Source organism: Aquarana catesbeiana, linkage group LG05, assembly GCF_042186555.1.
Source record: "Aquarana catesbeiana isolate 2022-GZ linkage group LG05, ASM4218655v1, whole genome shotgun sequence".
Classification (NCBI taxonomy): domain Eukaryota; kingdom Metazoa; phylum Chordata; class Amphibia; order Anura; family Ranidae; genus Aquarana; species Aquarana catesbeiana.
Window position 1 is genome coordinate 15,230,740 of NC_133328.1, and position 22,978 is coordinate 15,253,717.

General features: G+C 44.6%; 1 protein-coding gene across 1 annotated transcript in view; it reads right to left on the reverse strand.

Moving 5' to 3' along the window:
* LOC141145753 (obscurin-like) overlaps positions 1 to 9,735 on the reverse strand; it is a 131,030-nt gene extending 121,295 nt beyond the window's left edge. Inside the window, 2 exon segments of the mRNA XM_073632635.1 lie at positions 5,973 to 6,075; positions 9,480 to 9,735. Of these exon segments, the coding sequence (XP_073488736.1) occupies positions 5,973 to 6,075; positions 9,480 to 9,735 (359 nt within the window).
* Between the last annotated feature and the right edge of the window lie 13,243 nt (positions 9,736 to 22,978).

The following is a 22,978-nucleotide window of genomic DNA, read 5'->3' on the forward strand; positions in this document are numbered from 1 at the left end:
ATAACTTTTGCGCAAACCAGTCAATAAACGCTTATTGCAATTTTTTTTTACCAAAAATATGTAGAAGAATACGTATCGGCCTAAACTGAGGGAAAAATCATTTTTTTATATATATTTTTTGGTGATATTTATTATAGCGAAAAATAAAAAATATTGCGTTTTTTTCAAAATTGTCGCTTTTTCTTTGTTTATATCGCAAAAAAAAAACCCAAAACCGCAGAGGTGATCAAATACCACCAAAAGAAAGCTCTATTTGTGGGGGGAAAAAGCACATCAATTTTGTTTGGGAGCCACGTCGCACGACCGCGCAATTGTCAGTTAAAGCGACGCAGCGCCGAATCGCAAAAAAACTGCTCTGGTCTTTGGGCAGCCAAATGGTCCGGGGCTGAAGTGATTAATGTAAATCCACACAGCAGGGATAAAAACCCCTAACGCGTTTCACACCATCAAGGCAGGTGCACCTGCCTTGATGGTGTGAAACGCGTTAGGGGTTTTTAATCCCTGCTGTATGGATTTACATTAATAATGGAATTTTTTTTTTGGAGTGCGGCTGTCGGGACTTTTTTTTTTTTTTTTCGTTTTTCTGCAGCTGTGCATAGTAACCAATCAGCTTCCAGGGTTTATTGACAACGCTATGCAAAGCTGTACCAGATTTAGTAAATCGATCCCTAAGGCTCCATTGCTACCTATGAAGGTACAATGGTGCATGTCCATTTTTGTGTGATTTTTGTATGTCACATTTAAAGCAGCCCATTCATTTCAATGGGCTCCCCTACATGCAAAAAGCTCACAAAAGAAGTGCAGGACCTTTTTTTTTAATTTTTTAAATTTTTTTTAAACACGGTACTTTGTTACCTTGCGCATGAAAAATGGACTAAAGAATTGCACAGCATGGTATTTTCTCATATGTGTGTTATTAGATGCACGGGGTGCCATTGATAAGGGTTGTGTGTTTTTGTGGATTGCAGTAACCTGCACAATTTTCTGCAACAAATGTGAACCTAGCCTTAGAAAATGATACAAAATTGCTTCTATATTTAGAGATTTATATCACTCGGTGTTGGACGCTACTAGAAGTTTTCCTATTTCGATTTTTAAAGATTGGTGACTACCTCTCCTATGAAATGTATTTTCCATTTGGAATCCCCCGATTGAAGTCCTACGCTTCACGTGTGACAGGCAGGTAATTGTCTTGTTCTGCCCACATTCGGCAGAGGAGCTCATGGAAGGAAGGTGAATGACAGCGATGTCTCTTATGACTATCTCAGCTGGCACTACACCCTCAGAACTGCCTATCTACAACAAGAGGAAACCCTATATACACACACATATATATATATATATATATATATATATATATATATATATATACACTGCATATGCATTATATTGTCAAAAGTATTGGGACGCCTGCCTTTACACGCACGTGATCTTTAACCCCTTCAGATCCTCGCTCTAGCCGAATGACGGTTACATCGCGGATCTGCTGTGCCGGGAAGACGTCAATAGACGTCCTCCCCATTTTGCACGCTCGTCGCGCCCCCCCTGAAGTCTCAAGGAGACTCGGGTGATCACAGATCGGAGTAAGGGGTCGACCACGTGATCAGCTGTCAGCCAATGACAACTGATCACGTGATGTAAACAGAAGATCGGTATTTTTTTTTTTTTTTTTTTTTAATTCTTACGCTGACAGTGTGAGGAGAAAAAAAAAAAGCCGATCACCGGCTTCCGTTGAAGGGACATCGGTCCCGAAGAGGAAGAGGGGAAGCCGCCTCATATGTGCCCACCAGTACTGCCTGCCATTGCCACCTGCCAGTGCCACGAATCAGTGCCCACCAATCAGTGCCCACCAGTACATAAGTGCCAGCAATCAATGCCACCTATCAATGCCCATGAGTGCCACCTATCAATGCCCACCAGTGGTGCCAATCAGTGCCTCATCAGTGCCACCTAGCAGTGCTGCCTATCAGTGTACCTACCAGTGCCCATCACTGCCACGCATCAGTGCCCATCACTGCCAGCTATCAGTGCCACCTATTTAGTGCCCTTCAGTGTGACCTATCAACGCCCTTCAGTGCCTACCATCAGTGCCACCCATCAGTGCCCATCACTGCCCATCAGTGCCAGCTATCAGTGCCACCTATTAGTGCCCTTCAGTGTGACCTATCAAACCCTTCAGTGCCACCCATCAGTGCCTCCCACCAGTGCCACCTCATCAGTGCCCACCAGACTATCGGTGCCCGTCAGTGTAGCCTCATCAGCGCATATTAATGAAGGAGAAAAATTACCCGTTTGCAAAATTTATTAACAAAATATAAAACGATTTTGTATTTTTTTTTAAATTTGGTCTTTTTAAATTTTTTTTAACAAAAAATAAAAAACCGCAGAGATGATCAAATACCACCAAAAGAAAGCTCTATTTGTGGGAAAAAATTATAACATTTCATTTGGGTACAGCGTTGTATGACATTGTCATTCAAAGAGTGACAGCGCTGAAAGCTGAAAATTGGTCTGGGCAGGAGGGGGGTTTAGGTGCTCAGTAAGCACCAACAAAGGCATAATGAGCTAGTATGCATCGCATACTAGTTTATTATGAAATACTTACCTTAAAATGATGCTGTACACCGCTATGACGGGCGACATGTCTCCAGAATGTTATTTAGGTTTGCGGGCTCTGGCGCTGTGATTGGGCGAAGCCGCGATGACGTCACTCCCGCGCATGCACGGGGGCCGCCTGTCATGGCACAGCAGCTGAAGAAACGGCACGTACGAGCCGTTTCTTCAGTGCGCATATGCCGATGATGTCAGCACATGCGTATACAGCGAATATCTCCTAAACTGTGCAAGTTTAGGAGAAATTCACGGGAACCTACAGGTAAGCCTTAGTATAGGCTTACCTGTAGGCAAAAGTGGTTGTAATGCGTTTACAACCACTTTAATGGCATCCCAGTCTTAGTCCGCAGGGTCCAATATTGAGTTGGCCCACTTTTTGCAGCTATAACAGCTTCAACTCTTCTGGGAAGGCTGTCCACAAGGTTTAGGAGTGTGTCTATGGGAATGTTTGACCATTCTTCCAGAAGCGCATTTGTGAGGTCAGGCACTGATGTTGGATGAGAAGGCCTGGTTAGCAGTTTCCGCTCTAATTCATCTCAAAGGTGTTTTATTGGGTTGAGGTTAGGACTCTGTGCAGGCCAGTCAAGTTCCTCCACCCCAAACTCGCTCATCTATGTCTTTATGAACCTTGCTTTGTGCACTGGTGCACAGTCACACCATAATCCCCCCTCGACCAAATGATTTGGACCAGTGCACAAAGCAAGGTCCATAAAGACATGGATGAGCGAGTTTGGGGTGGAGGAACTTGACTGGTGTTCTGACCTCAACCCGATAGAACACCTTTGGGATGAATTAGAGCGGAGACTGTGAGTCAGGCCTTCTCATCCAACATCAGTGCCTGGCCTCACAAATGCTCTTCTGGAAGAATGGTCAAACATTCCCATAGACACACTCCTAAACCTTGTGGACAACCTTCCAAGAAGAATTGAAGCTGTTATAGCTGCAAAGGGTGGGCCAACTCAATATTGAACCCTACAGGCTATGACTGAGATGCCATTGAAGTTCATGTGTGTGTAAAGGCAGGTGTCCCAATACTTTTGGTAATATTGTATATTTTCCATTTGGAATTCCCCGATTGAAGTCCTACGCTTTACGTGTGACAGGCAGGTAATTGTCTTATTCTGCCCACATTCGGCAGAGGAGCTCATGGAAGGAAAGTGAATGACAGCGATGTCTCTTATGACTATTTCAGCTGGCACTACACCCTCAGAACTGTCTATCTACAACAAGAGGAAACCCTACACACATATATACAGTATATATATATATATATATATATATATATATATATATATATATATATATGCATTTTGGTCACTTATGTGTGCCTTGATATGCCTTATGAATGCCTTTGAAAGTCACCCAATAATTTTTATAATAAGGCAATCAGGCTGACAGTGGGAGGAGATATGTAAAGAGACCCTGTCATGTAATAAAACGTTGCAGTGTCTACATCTGAAAATTGGATGGTGGGAACCCCTCATAATGGGTGCAGCAGTGGTCTGACCTTTCAAAGAGTTAAATATGGGGTTTGGTATATGTGATGGGAGTCACTTTGGGCGGGGGTACCCGTGGAATCCAGAATCCCTTGGGGTGGTTGGGAAACCCTTGTTTCAGCTCACCATGCACCTCCTATGTCTAAGTCAACCTGTTTCTCTAGCTATCTCTCTATCCAGTCTGATCTGTACTATTCGCACTCACTGTACAACTACACTGGAATGTTGTATATTGTCTCATTTTGTTGTGTACTCTTTGCTGGATCGTTTGGGGTGTGGCTGTATTCTATTTTTCTATTGTGTCTGTCTGCCTTAGGTATGGGATGTGTAAGTGTGTTTGCTGTGAGGAGGGAGGGGGGATTCCTCCAACAGCTCTCCCTGCTGATTGGACAGTCTACCTCGCCCGGAATGCAAAGGGGGGGTGATTGTCCCGAGTATTACCTGTGTACCTGTGTTTCAATAAACAGTTCATGTTGAGCAACCAAACAAGTACTGCCTAGTTTGTGGTTGTCAGCAGTTGGAATATCTGATATCTATATTCAGACTGGGAGGAAGCGGTGTATGACGAAAGCATTCAACCGGAGTGTGGGACGTTTCGTTACATTGGTGGCAAGCAGTGGGACGCTTCCTGCAGTCTGGTGCGGTTTTGCACGTTAACCAGGGCTGAGTTAAGGCAGCCAATTGTCTAGAGTGCTCTGCCAACACATGGCTATCCATTCACTAGAGACTGGTGACATCACTAAGAATTCAGCCTATCCACTCACTAGAGACCGGTGACATCACAGAGAATGCAGCCTGTCCATTCACTAGAGACCGGTGACATCACTGGAATGTTGTATATTGTCTCATTTTGTTGTGTACTCTTTGCTAGGTCGTTTGGGGTGTGGCTGTATTCCATTTTTCTATTGTGTCTGTCTGCCTTAGGTATTATGGGATGTGTAAGTGTGTTTGCTGTGAGGAGGGAGGGGGGATTCCTCCAACAGGAATGCAAAGGGGGGGATTGTCCCGAGTATTACCTGTGTACCTGTGTTTCAATAAACAGTCCATGTTGAGCAACCAAACGAGCACAGCCTAGTTTGTGGTTGTCAGCAGTTGGAATATCTGATATCTATATTCAGACTGGGAGGAAGCGGTGTATGACGAAAGCACTCAAGCGTAGTGTGGGACGTTTCATTACATTGGTGGCAAGCAGTGGGACGCTTCCTGCAGTCTGGGTTCCACGGGCCCCCCGCCCAAAGTGACTCCTGTCACAGTATATGAGTGAGTTAATGGCCTTAGAAATATTTAGTGTCTCTTCACATTATACTGTTCCGTTACTATGGAATGCGGTGCAGTATCTCGCACGTTAACATGGGCTGAGTTAAGGCAGCCAATTGTCTAGAATGCTCTGCCAACGCATGGCAATGGAAGAAAAAACATCTTTTGAAGATTTTTTTTAAATGAGTGTTGTGGGGTGATGTGCTTCAGATGCAATGCAACCTTCTGTATATGTGTATTGAGGTTCTAATTTATTTTGGCCATTAGAATGCATTAACGCGCAAGCGAGCCTAAACACATCTAGCATATATGCGCTTTTTTACGTTTTTTTTTCTGCTCAAAAGCTCCTCTCCTGAACTGTGCTGCTGATGTTTTTTTTTTAGCTTGTAAATGCTCCTCTTCTAATACGCATTTAAACACTGATGTCTGCATGGACATATAGGCTAACAAAGGTGCTTTTACGGGCAAAAAAAAAAAGCCAAACGTCTATAAAAGCGGCATCTTTTAACCCTATGTGCATGAGGCCTTTATGTGCCCCTTTCCTTATATACAGTACACCTGATTTTCCTTATTGAGCAGCTCTCCTGGATGATGAAGTGTTGTTACCTGATTGGAATAATTTTCTCCTCATCTGTTTGGGTTTCCGAACAGCAGACATCGGGAGTTACTTCAATGGCCTCATTTACGCAGGACTCCACCTTTTTCTCACCTGAACATAAAAAAAAAAAAAGTCACCACTATTAACATACTGATTGTGATAATAGACCTGGAGGAAGCACAGATCAAGGGAATAGATGAAAAGAGAGCAGGGAGATACTTACATTGCGGGCCGTTAGGTACAGCTTTCCCTCCAAGGAGAACAGTGAGCAGCACAGGAATTACATTACCATACCATTGACATTACCATGTCTAATACTCCCATTCAATTATTGTTTTACTATTTAATGCTTAAGATTAATGCCCTGTACACACGGTCGGATTTTCCGACGGAAAAAGTGCGATCGGAGTGTGTTGTCGGAAATTCCGATCGTGTGTGGGCTCCATCGGACTTTTTCCGTCGGAATTTCCGAAACACAAAGTTTGAGAGCAGGCTATAAAATTTTCCGACAACAAAATCCGATCGTTTAAATTCCGATCGTGTGTACACAAATCCGACGCACAAAGTGCCACGCATGCTCAGAATAAATTAAGAAACGAAAGCTATTGGCTACTGCCCCGTTTACAGTCCTGATGTACGTGTTTTACGTCACCGCGTTCAGAATGATCGGATTTTCCGACAACTTTGTGCGACCATGTGTATGCAAGACAAGTTTGAGCCAACATCCGTCGGAGAAAATCCATTTATTTTGTTGTCGGAATGTCCGATCAAAGTCCGATCGTGTGTACAGGGCAATAGAGACATCCTTATGTTTTTATAGTATTTCCTTGTGTTATCAATGAATTGTTTGTAATGGCTTCTCCCCTGTGTACACTTTATAATGAAGCCCTTGAAGTTCCACAAATTAGCTTGACAAAGGAGCGCGGCTGCCGTGTCACCCGCTGCGCGCATGCTCAGGAAACGCGTCACGTGTCAGTGACGTCACCCATCCTTGCCTCCTGTACCAGCGCTCCAGGCCTTGCTTTGAGTTCCTCTCCACCGCGGCTGACCTTTCACATAAGTGGCGAACCAGCGAGCAAAGCGCTCCCCCTCCAGGACTGGATCGTCTACTGATGACCCCCCCCCCCTTGCTGGGACTTACATCATGTCTATTTTTACTTCACAAATGTGAGTTTCCACTTTTAAGTATTAAATAAACCTGTTCTATATCTGCACCCAGAAGCGCCTCTCCCCTTGTGTATTTCAGTGTTACTGGAACATGGTTTCTGTTCCCATATGACGGCAGCCCTGAGTGGTGGATCCTACACCATTCTTCATGGTCCTTGGACTTTCATAAGAAACTAATGGACACTTTTTAGCCTATTACCCCTGACACCCATGTGATCACTATACATATAGTTTTATAACTCTATGGGACAACTTGTTTTCAGTTTTTTGCGCCTATATTTGTCTTACATTACCCTATCTCACTGCAAATCTGGTCTAGTAGCACTGCTTCATACCACTAATATGTGGAGGGAAGTTTTAGTACTGGAGGTTGTTTTTGCAGCCTCTAAAACCAGTCAGGGTGTTATTATTGTGGCCACTGACACGACACGAATGCTTGGGGTTATTATTGTGGCCACTCACACCAATGCTGGAGGTTGTTAATACTGCCCATGACACTAATGATCGGGGCTTATTTTACTCCCACTTTCTCTTAAGTGTGAGGTGCAGAACCTTAACTTTCAGGTGTTGATGTGCATTCATCCATTTTGAATGATCTGCCTAACTTGATACAAAACACCTCAATACAAGGTAACACACTGCTATTTTGTGGCCTTCTTGAGGCCCTATTTGTCAGGGCCTGGATTTGAACAGGGGGACCTCTTCTGAGTCTGGTAATGACTCTTCCACTGAGCTACCTGAGATGCTGGACAGCTCCCTGTCTGATCCATTGGACAACCCTGCCTTGTGCCTTGACTTCTGCTGAACCTTGAACTCTTTGCTCCTCCAATTAACTTCCTGATTTAAGCCATGTCTCTGCACTTCCTGTTTGCCAGATTATTGTGCTCTCTCTCGCTCTTGTGTTCCTGCTGCCATCCATATTTTGCTACCACTCGTTATCGAACCTTGGCTTGTTCTTCGACTACGCTTCTGCCTGATCCCAACCTGCAACTACTTGTTACCCACCTTTGGCTTGTTTACTGACTATGCTTCTGTTTGATCCCTACCTGCTTATCCACTACTGGACCCCAGCTTTCTCACCTTCGGGTGAGGCCACCCTGAGGACCGCTACCTGTTACCAACACGCAGCAAAATCCATCTCCACCATCAGAAGCTCTGGTGAACACCGGTTGGTACTTGGACCACACACCTCAGGTGAGCCCACATCATCCGCCAGGGTGACTGCCTGTGTACCTATCCTGCTGGGTCTTGTGTGAGTTTCCCACTGCTATAGTTGAATAAATGTAGTAGTCCCGCTTTGTCAAATTAAAAACTAAGGGTACACTGCAGCAGACACCTGGTTAGCTGATCCTTACCAGATAGAGAGGTGAATGAATAAATAGTGATGTTGCGCTGTGAACCTTCTATAAATCTCTATATTAAGGTGCTAGTGCGAAATAAATAAATACACATGGGTGTATATCTATACAATCATAAACTTGCTAAGTGCTATAGTGCAAAGTGAAAAAAATGCAACAAAAATAGTCATCAACACCTTGATGATGAAACCAATCGCAAATGGTAAAACAGTGTCAATGTTACTAAAGTGCAGTCTTGAGATAAAAAGGCTTAATAGCGTGTAGTGATAATGAACATATATACAAATGGAAAGTCCAATAAACCACTCTAGAGTATCATAAATGTGTAAAAACAGTCCGAAAAAAATACTGTGACAATCAGACAATGTTGAATGGGTGGTATATCCCTCCACCGTGTAACAAGAAAAATGGCCGATGCCAGGCCAATCCACTGTAGTGACACCTGAATGAGCTCGTACACTTCCGTCACTTCCGGTTTCCGACAAAACCGCAAACCGGAAGTGACGGAAGTATACGAGCTCGGCGCTTGTGGAGTGCTACCAGCGCGATATCACTATTTATTCCTTCCCACAGCTATAGCAACTGGTCTTCGAGCCTGACCCCTGATCTATTATTTTATTTATTAAGTCCACCGCCACTGGTTTAGATATACCTTAAAGTGAAAAGCTTTATCATTTAACCTTAGAGTGTTCCTGATGGGGAGATTTCCCACATGTAGTATTACCCTGATGAGAAGTTGGAGGAAACCTTCCCAATAGGGACACAGGTAGCAATTATTAACCCAGCAGAGGTTCTGACACTTTGTAACTCTATCCAACTTTTTTGGCTGGAAGTCCACTCTTAATTCTGTTGATGGTCTTTTCTACAAATTTTACAAATCTATTTTATTTGTATGGCAAGCTTGTGTACAAATAGTTTTAGGAATAATTGGTGTCATGTTTGAAGCATTGCATATTTCGCAGTTAATGCCTCTTTTTCTACTTATCGTACCGCGTGGGATGTCCTCGGGGGTTTGGGTGTTAGCATCTCGGAACATTTCCATTGATCGTATCTCTTCCCGTAACCGTTGTTCCACCTCCTTCCGAATATCTATGTCTTCTGGAGTAAGCTCTGGAGACACAGGTAGGCCAGTGCCAGAGTCAAGTTTCTGGAGAACCTGTCTGATCTCCTGATCTGCGCGTTGCAGAGATGCCCGTATAAATTCATCCAAATCTCCTCCTATAGGTGTGACAAGGGTTAATGGCATACATGCTATTCAGAGGCCAGAGACCAAGAATACTACAAAATGTACACTTTACTGTTGAAGTCTTCATCTGGATGTTTCCCAAGCCAACGGATTTTTATACATAGAAGACTGGGACATTTGATACTGCTTATTGATTGAACACTCAACCTATCTATCAACCAGAGCAGGGCCGTCTTTAATATGGTTTGGACCCCGGGCAAACATTTTTTTTGGGCCCCCCCCCAATTCAATTTTGCTTTTCACCCCAACATCTCAAAAAACAGACACAAACATAGATTTATCTTTAAAAAACATTACAGCCTCGTCATATCACAGCGCCCATTACATTGCAGCCTCCTCATATCACAGCCCCCATTGCATTGCAGACCTTTCCACATTATAGTGCCCCTTTACACATCACAGCGCCCCTGTTACATTAGAGTCCCCTTCATGTCCAGGGCTGGACTGGGACAAAAATGTGGCCCTGGACTTCATCCAGACCGACCCAGGGCATAACACATCAGGGGACAGGACATCATGACACAGCACATCAGGGCACAGCACATCAGGGCACAGGGTACAGCACATCAGGGTACAGAGCCCAGCACATCAGGGTAGAGGGTATAGCACATCAGGACACAGCACATCAGGGTACAGGGTATAGCACATCAGGTCACAGAACATCAGGGTACAGAGCCCAGCACATCAGGGTACAAGGTATAGCACATCAGGACACAGCACATCAGGACACAGCACATCAGGACACAGCACATCAGGACACAGCACATCAGGGTACAGAGCCCAGCACATCAGGGTAGAGGGTATAGCCCATCAGGACACAGCACATCAGGGCACATCAGGACACAGCACATCAGGGTACAGCACATCAGGGTACAGAGCCCAGCACATCAGGGTAGAGGGTATAGTACATCAGGACACAGCACATCAGGGTACAGGGTATAGCACATCAGGGCACAGCACATCAGGGCACATCATGACACAGCACATCAGGGCACAGCACATCAGGGCACATCATGACACAGCACATCAGGGCACAGCACATCAGGGTAGAGGGTATAGCACATCAGGACACCGCACATCAGGACACAGCACATCAGGGTACAGGGTATAGCACATCAGGACACAGCACATCAGGGTACAGAGCCCAGCACATCAGGGCACAGGGTACAGCACATCAGGGTACAGAGCCCAGCACATCAGGGTACAGTGTATAGCACATCAGGACACAGCACATCAGGGTACAGGGTATAGCACATCAGGGCGCAGCACATTAGGGTACAGGGTATAGCACATCAGGACACAGCACATCAGGGCACAGCACATCAGGGCACATCAGGGCACAGCACATCAGGACACCGCACATCAGGACACCGCACATCAGGGTACAGGGTATAGCACATCAGGACACAGCACATCAGGGTACAGCACATCAGGACACAGCACATCAGGGTACAGAGCCCAGCACATCAGGGCACAGCACATCAGGGCACAGGGTACAGCACATCAGGGTACAGAGCCCAGCACATCAGGGTACAGTGTATAGCACATCAGGACACAGCACATCAGGGTACAGGGTATAGCACATCAGGGCACAGCACATCAGGGTACAGGGTATAGCACATCAGGGCACAGCACATTAGGGTACAGGGTATAGCACATCAGGACACAGCACATCAGGGCACAGCACATCAGGGCACATCAGGGCACAGCACATCAGGGCACAGCACATCAGGGCACATCAGGGCACAGCACATCAGGACACAGCACATCAGGGCACATCAGGACACAGCACATCAGGGCACATCAGGACACAGCACATCAGGGCACACGACATTGGGGCACAGCACATCAGGGCACGGGGCACAAAGCACATCAGGGCATGGGGCACATCAGGGTACATTGGGGCACATCAAAGCACATGGGGCACATCAGGGTACATTGGGGCACATCAAAGCACATGGGGCACATCAGGGTACATTGGGGTACATCGCGGCGGACCTCACCGCAGAACAAACGTACTGTGTCTTTAAAAGCGTGGCCTAAACATCTAAAAATGCAGCAAGTTTGCCAGAGCAGGAACTGCAGGTAAGTCACATGGAGCAAAAGTATAATGAACAGACAGTGCTGTATTTCATTGCTTGATGGGCATAGGTGTGTGCAGCCCTATTAAATGCTGCATGCACCTTTTTTTTTTTGCAGGAAACGCAGACATGGCAGTCCATTCAAATGATTGGGCACTGTGCCTGCACAAATGTGGGCCACCAAAACACATACATGTGAACCAGCTAGGCCCAAAATAAGCCCATCAAGCAGTTCACACTGAGGCGCTTTGCAGGCGCTATAGCGCTAAAAATAGTGCCTGCAAAGTGCCCTGAAACAGCGGCTCCATTCACTCCAGTGTGAAAGCCCCAAGGGCTTTCACACTGGAGCGGTGCGCTGGCAGGGCGTCAGAAAAAGTCCTGCCAGCAGCTTCTTTGGAGCGCATTAGGAGCGGCGAACTCACCGCTCCTAAAGCGCCCCTGCCCATTGAAATCAATGGACAGCGCCGCTGAACAGCCGGCAAAGCACCGCCGTAGCGGTGCTTTGCAGGCGCTTTTAACCCTTTTTCGGCTGCTAGCAGGGGTTTAAAGTGCCCCGCTAGAGGCCGAAAAGCGCAGCAAAAACGACAGTAAAGCGCCACTAAAAACAGTGGCGTTTTACCACCAATGCCCGGGTGCTTTCAGTGTGAAAGCAACCTAAATACAGTATGCCATGTTCCTGTAAATCATGCTGTGTGCTCTCCTCTGAGGCCTCACTCAGCCTGGACAGTGGACTACAGAATGGCTAAGTTTTTTTTAACTTTCTTTTATTACACAAGACATGGCATGGGGATAGGGGGAGCATGAGCCAGGGGAGGAGAAAAGACCTTACCTGGTCGTGGAAAGCTCAGCTAAATTCTCCACACTGCTCCTTAGTTTTTTCACTTCACCAGGCACTCTCCACTCCGCGCTGCCCAGGGCCCTGTCTCACTCCTCCTCCGCTTCTCCGAGTCAGTGCTAACACAGCACTGTCTGCACTCATAGCAAGGGGCGGGGCCAGAGCGTCAGTGGAGCTCAAGGCCCCGCCCACAAACGGCCCGCTCCTCAAATGAAAAAAAAAAGGCACTGGCAGTCTGGGCGCCGTGCGCGCCGCTGCGGCTGTCAACACATAATTCAGCGCCGATTTGCGGGCAGCGCGCAGGGGTAACGGGCAGCTCTGCTTTGGGCCCTAAGCAATGACAGGGCCCTGGGCAGCTGCCCCGTTTGCCCTGCGCTAAAGACGGCCCTGAACCAGAGACCGGTGACATCACTGAGAATGCAGCCTATCCATTCACCACTAGAGACCAGTGACATCCCAAACAATGCAGGCTATCAAATCACTACAGGCCGGTGACATCACTGAGAATGCAGCCTATTCATTCAATAGAAACTGGTGACATCACTGAGAATGCAGCATATCCATTCACTAGGGACCAGTGACATCACTGAGAATGTAGCCTATCCATTCACTAGGGACCAGTGACATCACTGAGAATGTAGCCTATCCATTCACTAGAGACCGGTGACATCACTGAGAATGCAGCATATCCATTCACTAGAGGCCGGTGACATCATTGAGAATTCAGCCTATCCATTCACTAGAGACCGGTGACATCACTGAGAATTCAGCCTATCCACTCACTAGAGACCGGTGACATCACTGAGAATTCAGCCTATCCACTCACTAGAGACCGGTGACATCACTGAGAATTTAGCCTATCCAGTCACTAGACTGGGGACATCACTGATAGCAGTTGTGAAAAGCATTATCTGTGAGGAACATACTACTTGCTATCTACTATTATATGACATGAACTTGTCATCCATATAAGTATGTTTTGGGTGTTTTTGGTATGTAAAGGTCAACCCTTATAAGAGGGTAATTATCGTCTTGAGAAAATTCAGTTGCTAATTTGATGTTTGATATTCACAGTGCAATTTCAAAACCTGATAGAAGCCAGGAATAGTGGATGGGATAGATTCCTGCTGGCAAATAAGTATCCGCCATAAATGCAAGTTGTTTTGTTTGAGGCGTCTACTGCTTAGATCTGAATTACCCGAAGGATGTTGGGAGTCAATCAATATAGTTAATCAATATACTACGTACCTATTTAATTTGAGCTCAGATTGTGTATGTGATAGATATATTCCCCAAAAATGATCACACATTTGAAAGTATCTTTATTTAATCTATAAGGAAATATCTTTTTGGGTTGCAGTCGTAAGTAAAGATGAATCGTTGGGTCAATGAATAGATAGTAACACACATGGTGAAGTGGGATCTGAGGACCCCATTGTCTCAATGTAAAAGATTTATTAACACCACCCAAGGGTGACCAATACATACAGTGCCTTGAAAAAGTATTCATACCCCTTGACATTTTCCACATTTTGTCATGTTACAACCAAAAATGTAAATGTATTTTATTGGGATTTTATGTGATAGACCAACACAAAGGGGCACATAATTGTGAAGTGGAAGTAAAATGATAAATGTTTTTTAACATTTGTTTACAAATAAACATGTAAATACCCCTTTACTCTGATACCCCTAACCAGAATCTAGTGGAACCGATTGCCTTCAGAAGTCACCAAATTAGTAAATAGAGTAATTCAATCTCAGTATAAATACAGCTGTTCTGTGAAGCCCACAAAGGTTTGTCAGAGAAGCTTGGTGAACAAACAGAATCATGAAGGACAAGGAACACACCAAACAGGTCAGGGATAAAGTTGTGGAGAAGTATAAAGCAGGGTTAGGTTATAAAAAAAAATATCCCAAGCTTTGAACATCTCAGGGAGCTCTGTTCAATCCATCATCTGAAAATGGAAAGAGTATGGCACAACTGCAAACCTACCAAGACATGGCCGTCCACCTAAACTGACCGGCCGGGCAAGGAGAACATTCATCAGAGAAGCAGCCAAGAGGTCCATGGTAATTCTGGAGGAGCTGCAGAGATCCACAGCTCAGGTAGGAGAATCTGTCCACAGGACAACTATTAGTCATGTTCTCCACAAATCTGCCCTTTATGGAAGAGTGACAAGAAGAAAGACATTGTTGAAAGAAAGCCATAAGAAGTTCCATTTGCAGTTCGTGAGAAGCCATGTGGAGGACACAGCAAACATGTGGAAGAAGGTGCTCTGGTCAGATGAGACTAAAATTGAACTTTTTGGCCTAAAAGCAAAACGCTATGTGTGGTGGAAAACTAACACTGCACATCACCCTGAACACACCATCCCCACTGTGAAACATGGTGGTGGCAGCATCATGTTGTGGGGATTCATTTCTTTAGCAGGGACAGGGAAGATGGTCAGAGTTGATGGGAAGATGGATGGAGCCAAATACAGGGAAATCTTAGAAGAAAACCTGTTAGGGTCTGCAAAAGACTTGAGACTGGGGCAGAGGTTCACCTTCCAGCAGGACAACGACCCTAAACATACAGCCAGAGCTACAATGGAATGGTTTAGATCAAAGCATATTCATGTGTTAGAGTGGCCCAGTCAAAGTCCAGACCTAAATCCAATTGAGAATCTGTGGCAAGACTTGAAAATTTTTTTTCTCCATCCAATCTGACAGAGCTTGAACTATTTTGCAAAGAAGAATGGGCAAAAATGTCCCTTTCTAGATGTGCAAAGCTGGTAGAGACATCCCCAAAAAGACTTGCAGCTGTAATTGCAGTGAAAGGCGGTTCTACAAAGTATTGACTCTGGGGGGCGCCATACAAATGTACACCACACTTTTCGCATATTTATTTATAAAAAGGTTTGAAATCCATTTATCATTTTCCTTCCACTTCACAATTATGTGCCACTTTGTGTTGGTCTATCACATAAAATCCCAATAAAATACATTTACATTTTTGGTTGTAACCTGAGAAAATGTGGAAAATTTCAATGGGGTATGAATACTTTTTCAAGGCACTGTATATTTAAACGGACAGGCACAGGGGTATGACTACAGGTCATGGAGCCCCATTCACACGAGCGGTCCGAAAAACAGACAAGCGGATCTGATCAGACCCTTCATTATCCTCTACGGAGCAGCGGATTTAAAGCTGGGCTCTGCTCAGCGGAGGATCAGCGGACAGATCCCCCGCAGAGAAAGCGGAGTCTACCCCGTGTGAGATGGGCCTTATAGCTTTCAAAAGCTTACAATGTTTTTGTAACAAGCAACAATACAGAGTGACAATAAAAATGAGTATAAAGGTAATATGATTAAGGTAAAATATTAGGGAAAAAACAGGAGAAAAGGGTCTAAAAAGTGGGAAACCTAAAACAAAAACAAAAAGAAATTGAGATATCCAATCCAGGGGTCCCAAATTTTCTTAAACTCTGGTCAACTGCAATGCAAAATACTGGATATTGCTTAATGAAACATGATCCATGAAAGTTTGAATTTAGTTAATGTTAAATTAATTGTTGGTGATTTCCAAGATCTAGTTATTGATATTTTCGCTGGTAAGCTATGGGATATCAGAGATTGAAAGGGTTTTGGTGTTAGTTGCCATCTTGTACACTGCTCTATGCACACTACACATCTCATAGTCCAGGGTCTCTATATGGGTGGCCGATGGGTATCAGACATGGCGGCCAACAGCATACTTTTCTTCTTGTTTTATGTAATGTATGTCCAGTTATTGCACTGTTCTTAATTGTATTTTGTTTCATGCAGCACTACATCCAATTTTCAAAAAATACATCCCCCGAGGAAGCCCTAAGAGGCGAAACATGTCAGGATAAGTTACTCTAATGCTATTGTTGAGTGACCACTTTTTCCATCCGATTTGGTCTTTGGATGTTTACCTGTATCTGCGTACTTTATGTATAGCCAATTCTTTTAAACCTGTCTTATGTAATAAGCTTTGTATATATACGTTGGAGTATTGAAAGTAATCTTTTTTGCCTGGCACCCCCAAAAAATTTTCCCTTGTCTGTATAGTCCAGAGTCCATCTCAGGAGTGAGCAAAAGAGGGTGGCTACGTTCCTACATACAGTGGGACCATTGAGAACCAACGTAGCCGTCCTCTAACCGGAAGTCGCACCACAGCAGCATAAAAAAAAATATGGAGATTTGGAGGAGAGCAATACACAGGACTTTTTAAATTTAAGAATACAAAAAACAATAGAATAAAAATAATAGTATAGTAAAAATATATAAAATATATATATATTTTTAATTAATTTTCACTTTAAGGTTGGTAACAGAGTAAAATAAGAGCTCTTCATTTCCAGAAGAATCTTCTAATGGGACCTTTCCACCATATGGTACATTATTCCTCGGTAGCCACGTTGAATATATATATATATATATATATATATATATATATATATATATTTTTTTTTTTTTAGTATACTGCTAGTCAGTGCCATTTGATTTAAGATATTTGCCTATTTTTAGGACAATCCAAAGTTGTAATAATAATATTCAGACATTTTTTCCCATACTCACCATGAGGGGGCGGACTGTTGAATTTTGGTTGCTGTCTCTGATGTCTCTTTAAAAAAAAAAAAAAAAAAAAAGACTGCCGGCCAAGTGACTTCTTTTGACTTTATCAATTCTAATTTGACTTGATTAGCAGGACTTGAATGTTTTGTTTAATAACGTCTCTTGGCATTGTGTTCTTTATTTACAACAAATTTTTCTTGACATTATTAGACATTATTCATAGTCTTTGTGCTCGATCAGTAAATAGTCATTAGCCTGGTTGCTTTTCATGACTGCCTTCACTATTCATTTCTCTCTTCTTTTATGAAGACATTTGGGTAAGGCAAAAAAAAAAAAAAACTCCAGCAGTTTGGAAAAAGTAAATAATAAAGCTGCTACAATACATTATTCAATACTAAGCTTAGGAGAATTTTATATTTCCTGGTGAAAAGTGTATGTCTGGGAAAAATAATAACAATTATGACAATAATAATAATAATAATAACAACAATACAAATATTCAGCACAACTGTCCAATACATGTACATTTCCCCGTGTTTTATCCATTAACACTGCAAGTACAGAAAAATAACTTGATCTGCCAGAAATCCAGTGAGCTCCTAATTTCTTGTAGAGAGCTGAGAATTTGCCCCACTATGCAGTGGGTGTACGTGAAACTATACACGTGGTGCAATAAAAAGTGAGCACACAAAAAAAGTGCACAGATGTATTACCTGGTCCACCTCCAAAGAGAAAGGACCCATTCTCTGATCCCCTGGGGGGGGGCAAGACTTCTGACAGGGACTAGATATGTGTGGTCTACCCAGCTGAAACCAGGCAGACCCTATTCTACAGGGGACCTGCGGAACCAGGGTTCACCCAAGTACAAGGTGGGGCTCCCCTGAAGGAAGACCCCATTAGAGGGGGAGAACTTGACCATAAGGCCACATGCCCTCCGGTCCAAGAGTCTCAGAGCAAGTCCAAAGACCTAGACCCTACTGGTAAGAAGTGCTACAGACAGACACCATTCTTCAGGGGACCTGCCGAAGCAAGGCCCACCAAAAGTACTAGGTGGGCTCCCCTGAAGGGAGACCCCATGGGGGAGGGAGAAGTTGACCATAAGGCCACATGCCCTCCCATCCAAGACTTTCAGGGCAAGTCAGAGGACTTATACCTACCAGTCAGAAGTAAGTGCTACAGATAGACCCCACTCTTCAGGGGACCTGCAGAAACAAGGTCCAGCCAAGTACAAGGTGGGGCTCCACTGAAGTGAGAACCCATGGAAGGGGGAGAAGTTGACCATGTGCTCCTCCCCTCCAAGAGTTTCAGGGCAAGTCCGATGACCTACACACTACTAGTCAGAAGTAAATGCTACAGACATACCCCATTCTTCAGGGGATCTGCTGAAGCAAGGCCCACCCAAGTACTAGGGGGCTTCCCTGAAGGGAGACCCCATGGGAGAGGGAGAAGTTGACCATGAGGCAACCTGCCAAGGGCAAGTCAGAGGAACTACACCCTACTAGTTAGAAGTAAGTGCTACAGACAGATCCTATTCTTCAGGGGACTTGCTGAAGCAAGATCCACCGAGTACTAGGTGGGGCTCCCCTGAGCGGAGACCCAATGGGAGAGGGAGAACTTGACCATAAGGCAACCTGCTCTCCCCTCCAAGAGTTTCAGGGCAAGACCGAGGACCTACACACTGCTTGTCAGAAGTAAGTGCTACAGACAGACCCCATTCTTCAGGGGACCTGCTGCACCAAGATCTACCCAAATACTAGGTGGGGCTCCACTGAAGGGAGACCCAATGGGAGGGGGAGAACTTGATTATAAGGCAACCTGCCCTCCCCTCCAAGAGTTCCAGGGCAAGTCCGAGAACCTACACTCTACTAGACAAGTGATACAGACTGTGCAGTGAGCTGACAATGCTGTCCCTACAACACTTAAATACCAAGCAGTGTTGTCAACTATGCCCAGTTCTCCCCTGCTGGATAGCAGAACAGCTCCCCTTATGTAATGTAGATGAGGAGAGGGAGAGGTGTCTTGCCATATATATATTTCACTTCTTGTCTGGCAAAAAAGGTTGCCCTCAGGACGGGCAGTGAAATCTTTTGTAACAGCAATACAGACAGAATGAAGAGCAGGCTAGAACCTCCTGGTCTAAGGTAGCCCCGATAACAGAAAGTGAGGGAAAATTCAGTAAGGGAACCCTATTGAGCAGCCAAAATGTAAAATAGGCTCTAGCCCTTGCTATCCAAAAGTAAATAAAAAAGTTTTGGGTACAGATACACTTTAAAGTGGTTGTAAAACTGTACATATACCCAGTGAAGTGACTGGCCTCAGGTGATACACAGAGATTAAACAAATCCTTCTACATAAGTTGTACCTGTTTATCTGCAGTCTTCTCTTCTCTACATCCGTTCAAAGTCCAAAATTTACACAGGATCTCATAGCTCTGAAAAGCAGGGGGTGGAGGGCGGAAGTTGCACTCTGCAGAGCTCAGTGAGGAGAGCTCTGAGAGCTGCTTGGAGGGAAGGGACGCGTCCCCTTCACACAACACACAGGAACAGAGCTGAGGCTATCAATCACAGGCTGTGTGCTGCAGTTCCCTTCCCTGTCACCTTTTTTCTCTTGGTGTCAGGAAAATTTGATATAAGTGATTCATGATGATAGCAGAGGAACAAAGCAGCAGACAGAAATGACACTTTGTGATCTGGATTGAGTAAACACTTTAGAGCAAGGGTCTCCAAACTATGGCCCTCCAGTTGTTGAGGAACTGCAATTCCCATCATGCCTAATCATGTCTGTGAATGTCAGAGTTTTACAATGCCTCATGGGGCGTGTAGTTCCACAACAGCTGGAGGGTAGTCAATTGGAGATGCCTGCTATAGATGACTATGCTTTGTTCATATTTCATGTCTGAGGTTTACAACCACTTTAAGGTGTAGATAGAACATCAAATGAAGACCCACTGCCCACGGCTTAGGCTCTGCATACTTGGCAGCCTAAACCCTTACTTTGGCACATGAGGCCAAGTCCTAGAGAACCATTAACTGTCTGTGTTGTGTGCATTGAGATGCTGTACATATGGATATGGCCACTGGTATCAAGGGCCAGGATCAGGCATTTGCATTAGAACAGGACCAAAAGGCTACAATCCTTAAGAACGATGATGCCACCAAAAGGCAGGTGCTGCATAGATCTTTTGGTGCTCCAGGAAGTACATTCAGAAGCTCTAATCAGCAAGATACCCCTAAGACTGTAAGTAAACGCTAGCTATGAACTTCCCTTATTTGCTCCCTTTTGGTCCTTTAAATATACCATTGAAAGTATTTTGTTATATCTGTTCTATAAGTACAACAACAACAAAAACAGTTGATCCTGCCATAAATCCAGTGATCTCTGAACTTCTTAGGCTCTCTGCCTTTGCTTTACTAAAATGTAGCAAAGACTGCAATACAGCATAGCACAACACATGGTAGTACGTTACTTTTACATTGTGTTGCACTGCAATGCACATCCGTTGGCAGGGGGTGTGTTGGGGAGCCATTGGGAATGAATGGCACCGTAACACACCAACATCTAAACTCACATCTTTCCACACGGCAATTATAATGTGCACGTTACCACAACACAACAGTGTGAATGAGCCCCTGGGTTCCACAGCGTTACCCTTAGGGGTTGATTTACTAAAACTGAAGGGGGGAACCTAAAAATGGAGTGCCCTGTGTGTTGTGCTGCAGGAAAATGCTCCATTTTGTGTGGTGGTGGATTTCGGCCCAATTAATTTTAATTGGTCCATTTAACGCACCAGAACGCAACACGCATCAGTGAATGAAAGCGTGTTGTTGCAGTGGTGTGAATGGGCACTTAAATTTCCAATATCCAGACATCAGACCACTGTGGACATCTTTGCTCACTAGCACACCGGTAAGTGGTGATTGGGTTGTCAACATTCCCGCTTAAAGCGGGGGTCCACCTATCTATCAATTTTTTTTTTTAGTTCATTCACAAACTTTTCTTCTCATGATTATCTACTCACATGTTCTGTGTAATAAGTCCGCCTGTGTCCGATTTCGTTGTAAAGAATAACTTATAAAATTCACTGAAGGCGGTTTCCATCTTCATTGTGGGCATTTGAAGCCCACAAGCATGTATTTCCTGGATGCGGTGAATGCTGTGCTCCCAGCATTCACCGAGTTGTGATGACGCTGTTGCACAATGCATGCTGGGAAGCCTGAGACTAGCTCTCAGGGGACTGTGGGAGGTCTGGGAGAGGCTAGAAACACGCCTACTCCCATGGGAGGAAAACCAGGAAGTGCTAAGAAGATAAAAAAAAAAAAAGGTAATTACGGCGATTTAAATTTTTTTACACAGCATGTCAGCATCTAGGCAAGGAAGAGAATGCATAGAGATAATGTTCAAAATTTGGGTGGAACCCCGCTTTAAAAATAATGGATGGGATTTGAGTTTGATGGGACATTTTTGAGCATTTTTTACCAGAACTGAAAAGGGGTTCTGAGCACACCTCCACTTGCTGCCTATGGAAAGTTAGCAAACCCCCCTAAGAAAACAATGGCTCCAAAGATCTGACACTTCAAGGTTGCTCAGAAGCTTTGGTAAAACAGCTAATTGTTGAGGGTTGGGGGTCTTCACCAATCAGCACGGAGGAGGCAGTGTGAAGAGATTTTCCATTCTCCTCTCATAAAGCATGCACAGCTGTCTTATTATTTAGGGGGGGGGGGTGCAGGTTGAGGAAAATGGGCCAACAACATATGAAGTGTTTGTCCAGGCATGCCTCAAAGTTACATCCAAACCTCCATCTCCCCTATTAGACCATATCCCAGCATTATTTCTTCTCTTACCTTGTTCCTGTGGAGCATAAAGCCCACCTGCTGTCCTGAATAGGGGAATAACCATCTTATTTTTGGGATATGTGATGGAATGAGACATGTGAATACCTTCTGTTTGAGGAAGAGGGCTTTTGGTGAGGACTTTTTCATTGCTTTGGTCCAGCCTTTCCCAACCAGGGTTCCTCCTGAGGTTGCTCGGGTTTCTTTGAGCAGTGGCAAATGGATCTCTCACCTACATTGACCACCAATGCAAACGTGGCAATTTTCCACTGACCACCACTTTTACATGGACCATCACCATCATTAGCATAAGGGACGCTACAGATGTCACTATCTGCAGTTCTTTTTGGTTTTTATTATTCCTTTCATTTTAAGATTCAAGAAACTTTCTACAACTTAGTTGTGGGCGAGGTCTTCTGCGCCGGTTCACGCAGGGGTATCGCACGGAGCATGTTTATCAATGCCTGGGATCAAGTGGAGACTGTGGTCATGTGAATAATCCCACACTAAGGCAGTTCTCCGACTTAGAGATGAGCCTTCACTGTGCGAAGTAATAGTACAGCGTTCCTCTGAAAAGTGACTTGTCCTGTGTCACTACACACTGTAACTTGTATGTTGCATTAGGAGGGAAGAGCTGAGTCTGCGCTCAGTCCACCAGACCAGTCCAGTGTACCTCTATTACCTCACTCCCAGTAACAGAATGGGGTACCACCGAGCATCTACTGTGGACCTCTTGCGTACTCTCACTCATTTCCTTTCTTGCCGAACATCATGACTAGGACCTTGGATCTCCATAGGGGTGGGTTCAGGTCTGGTTGCTACTAGATACCGGCCACCAGCAAGGGAGCCAATAAATGACCCCCTCACCTTACCTGGTACCACACTTAACAACTGGTTGCCCTGTGCCTTAAACT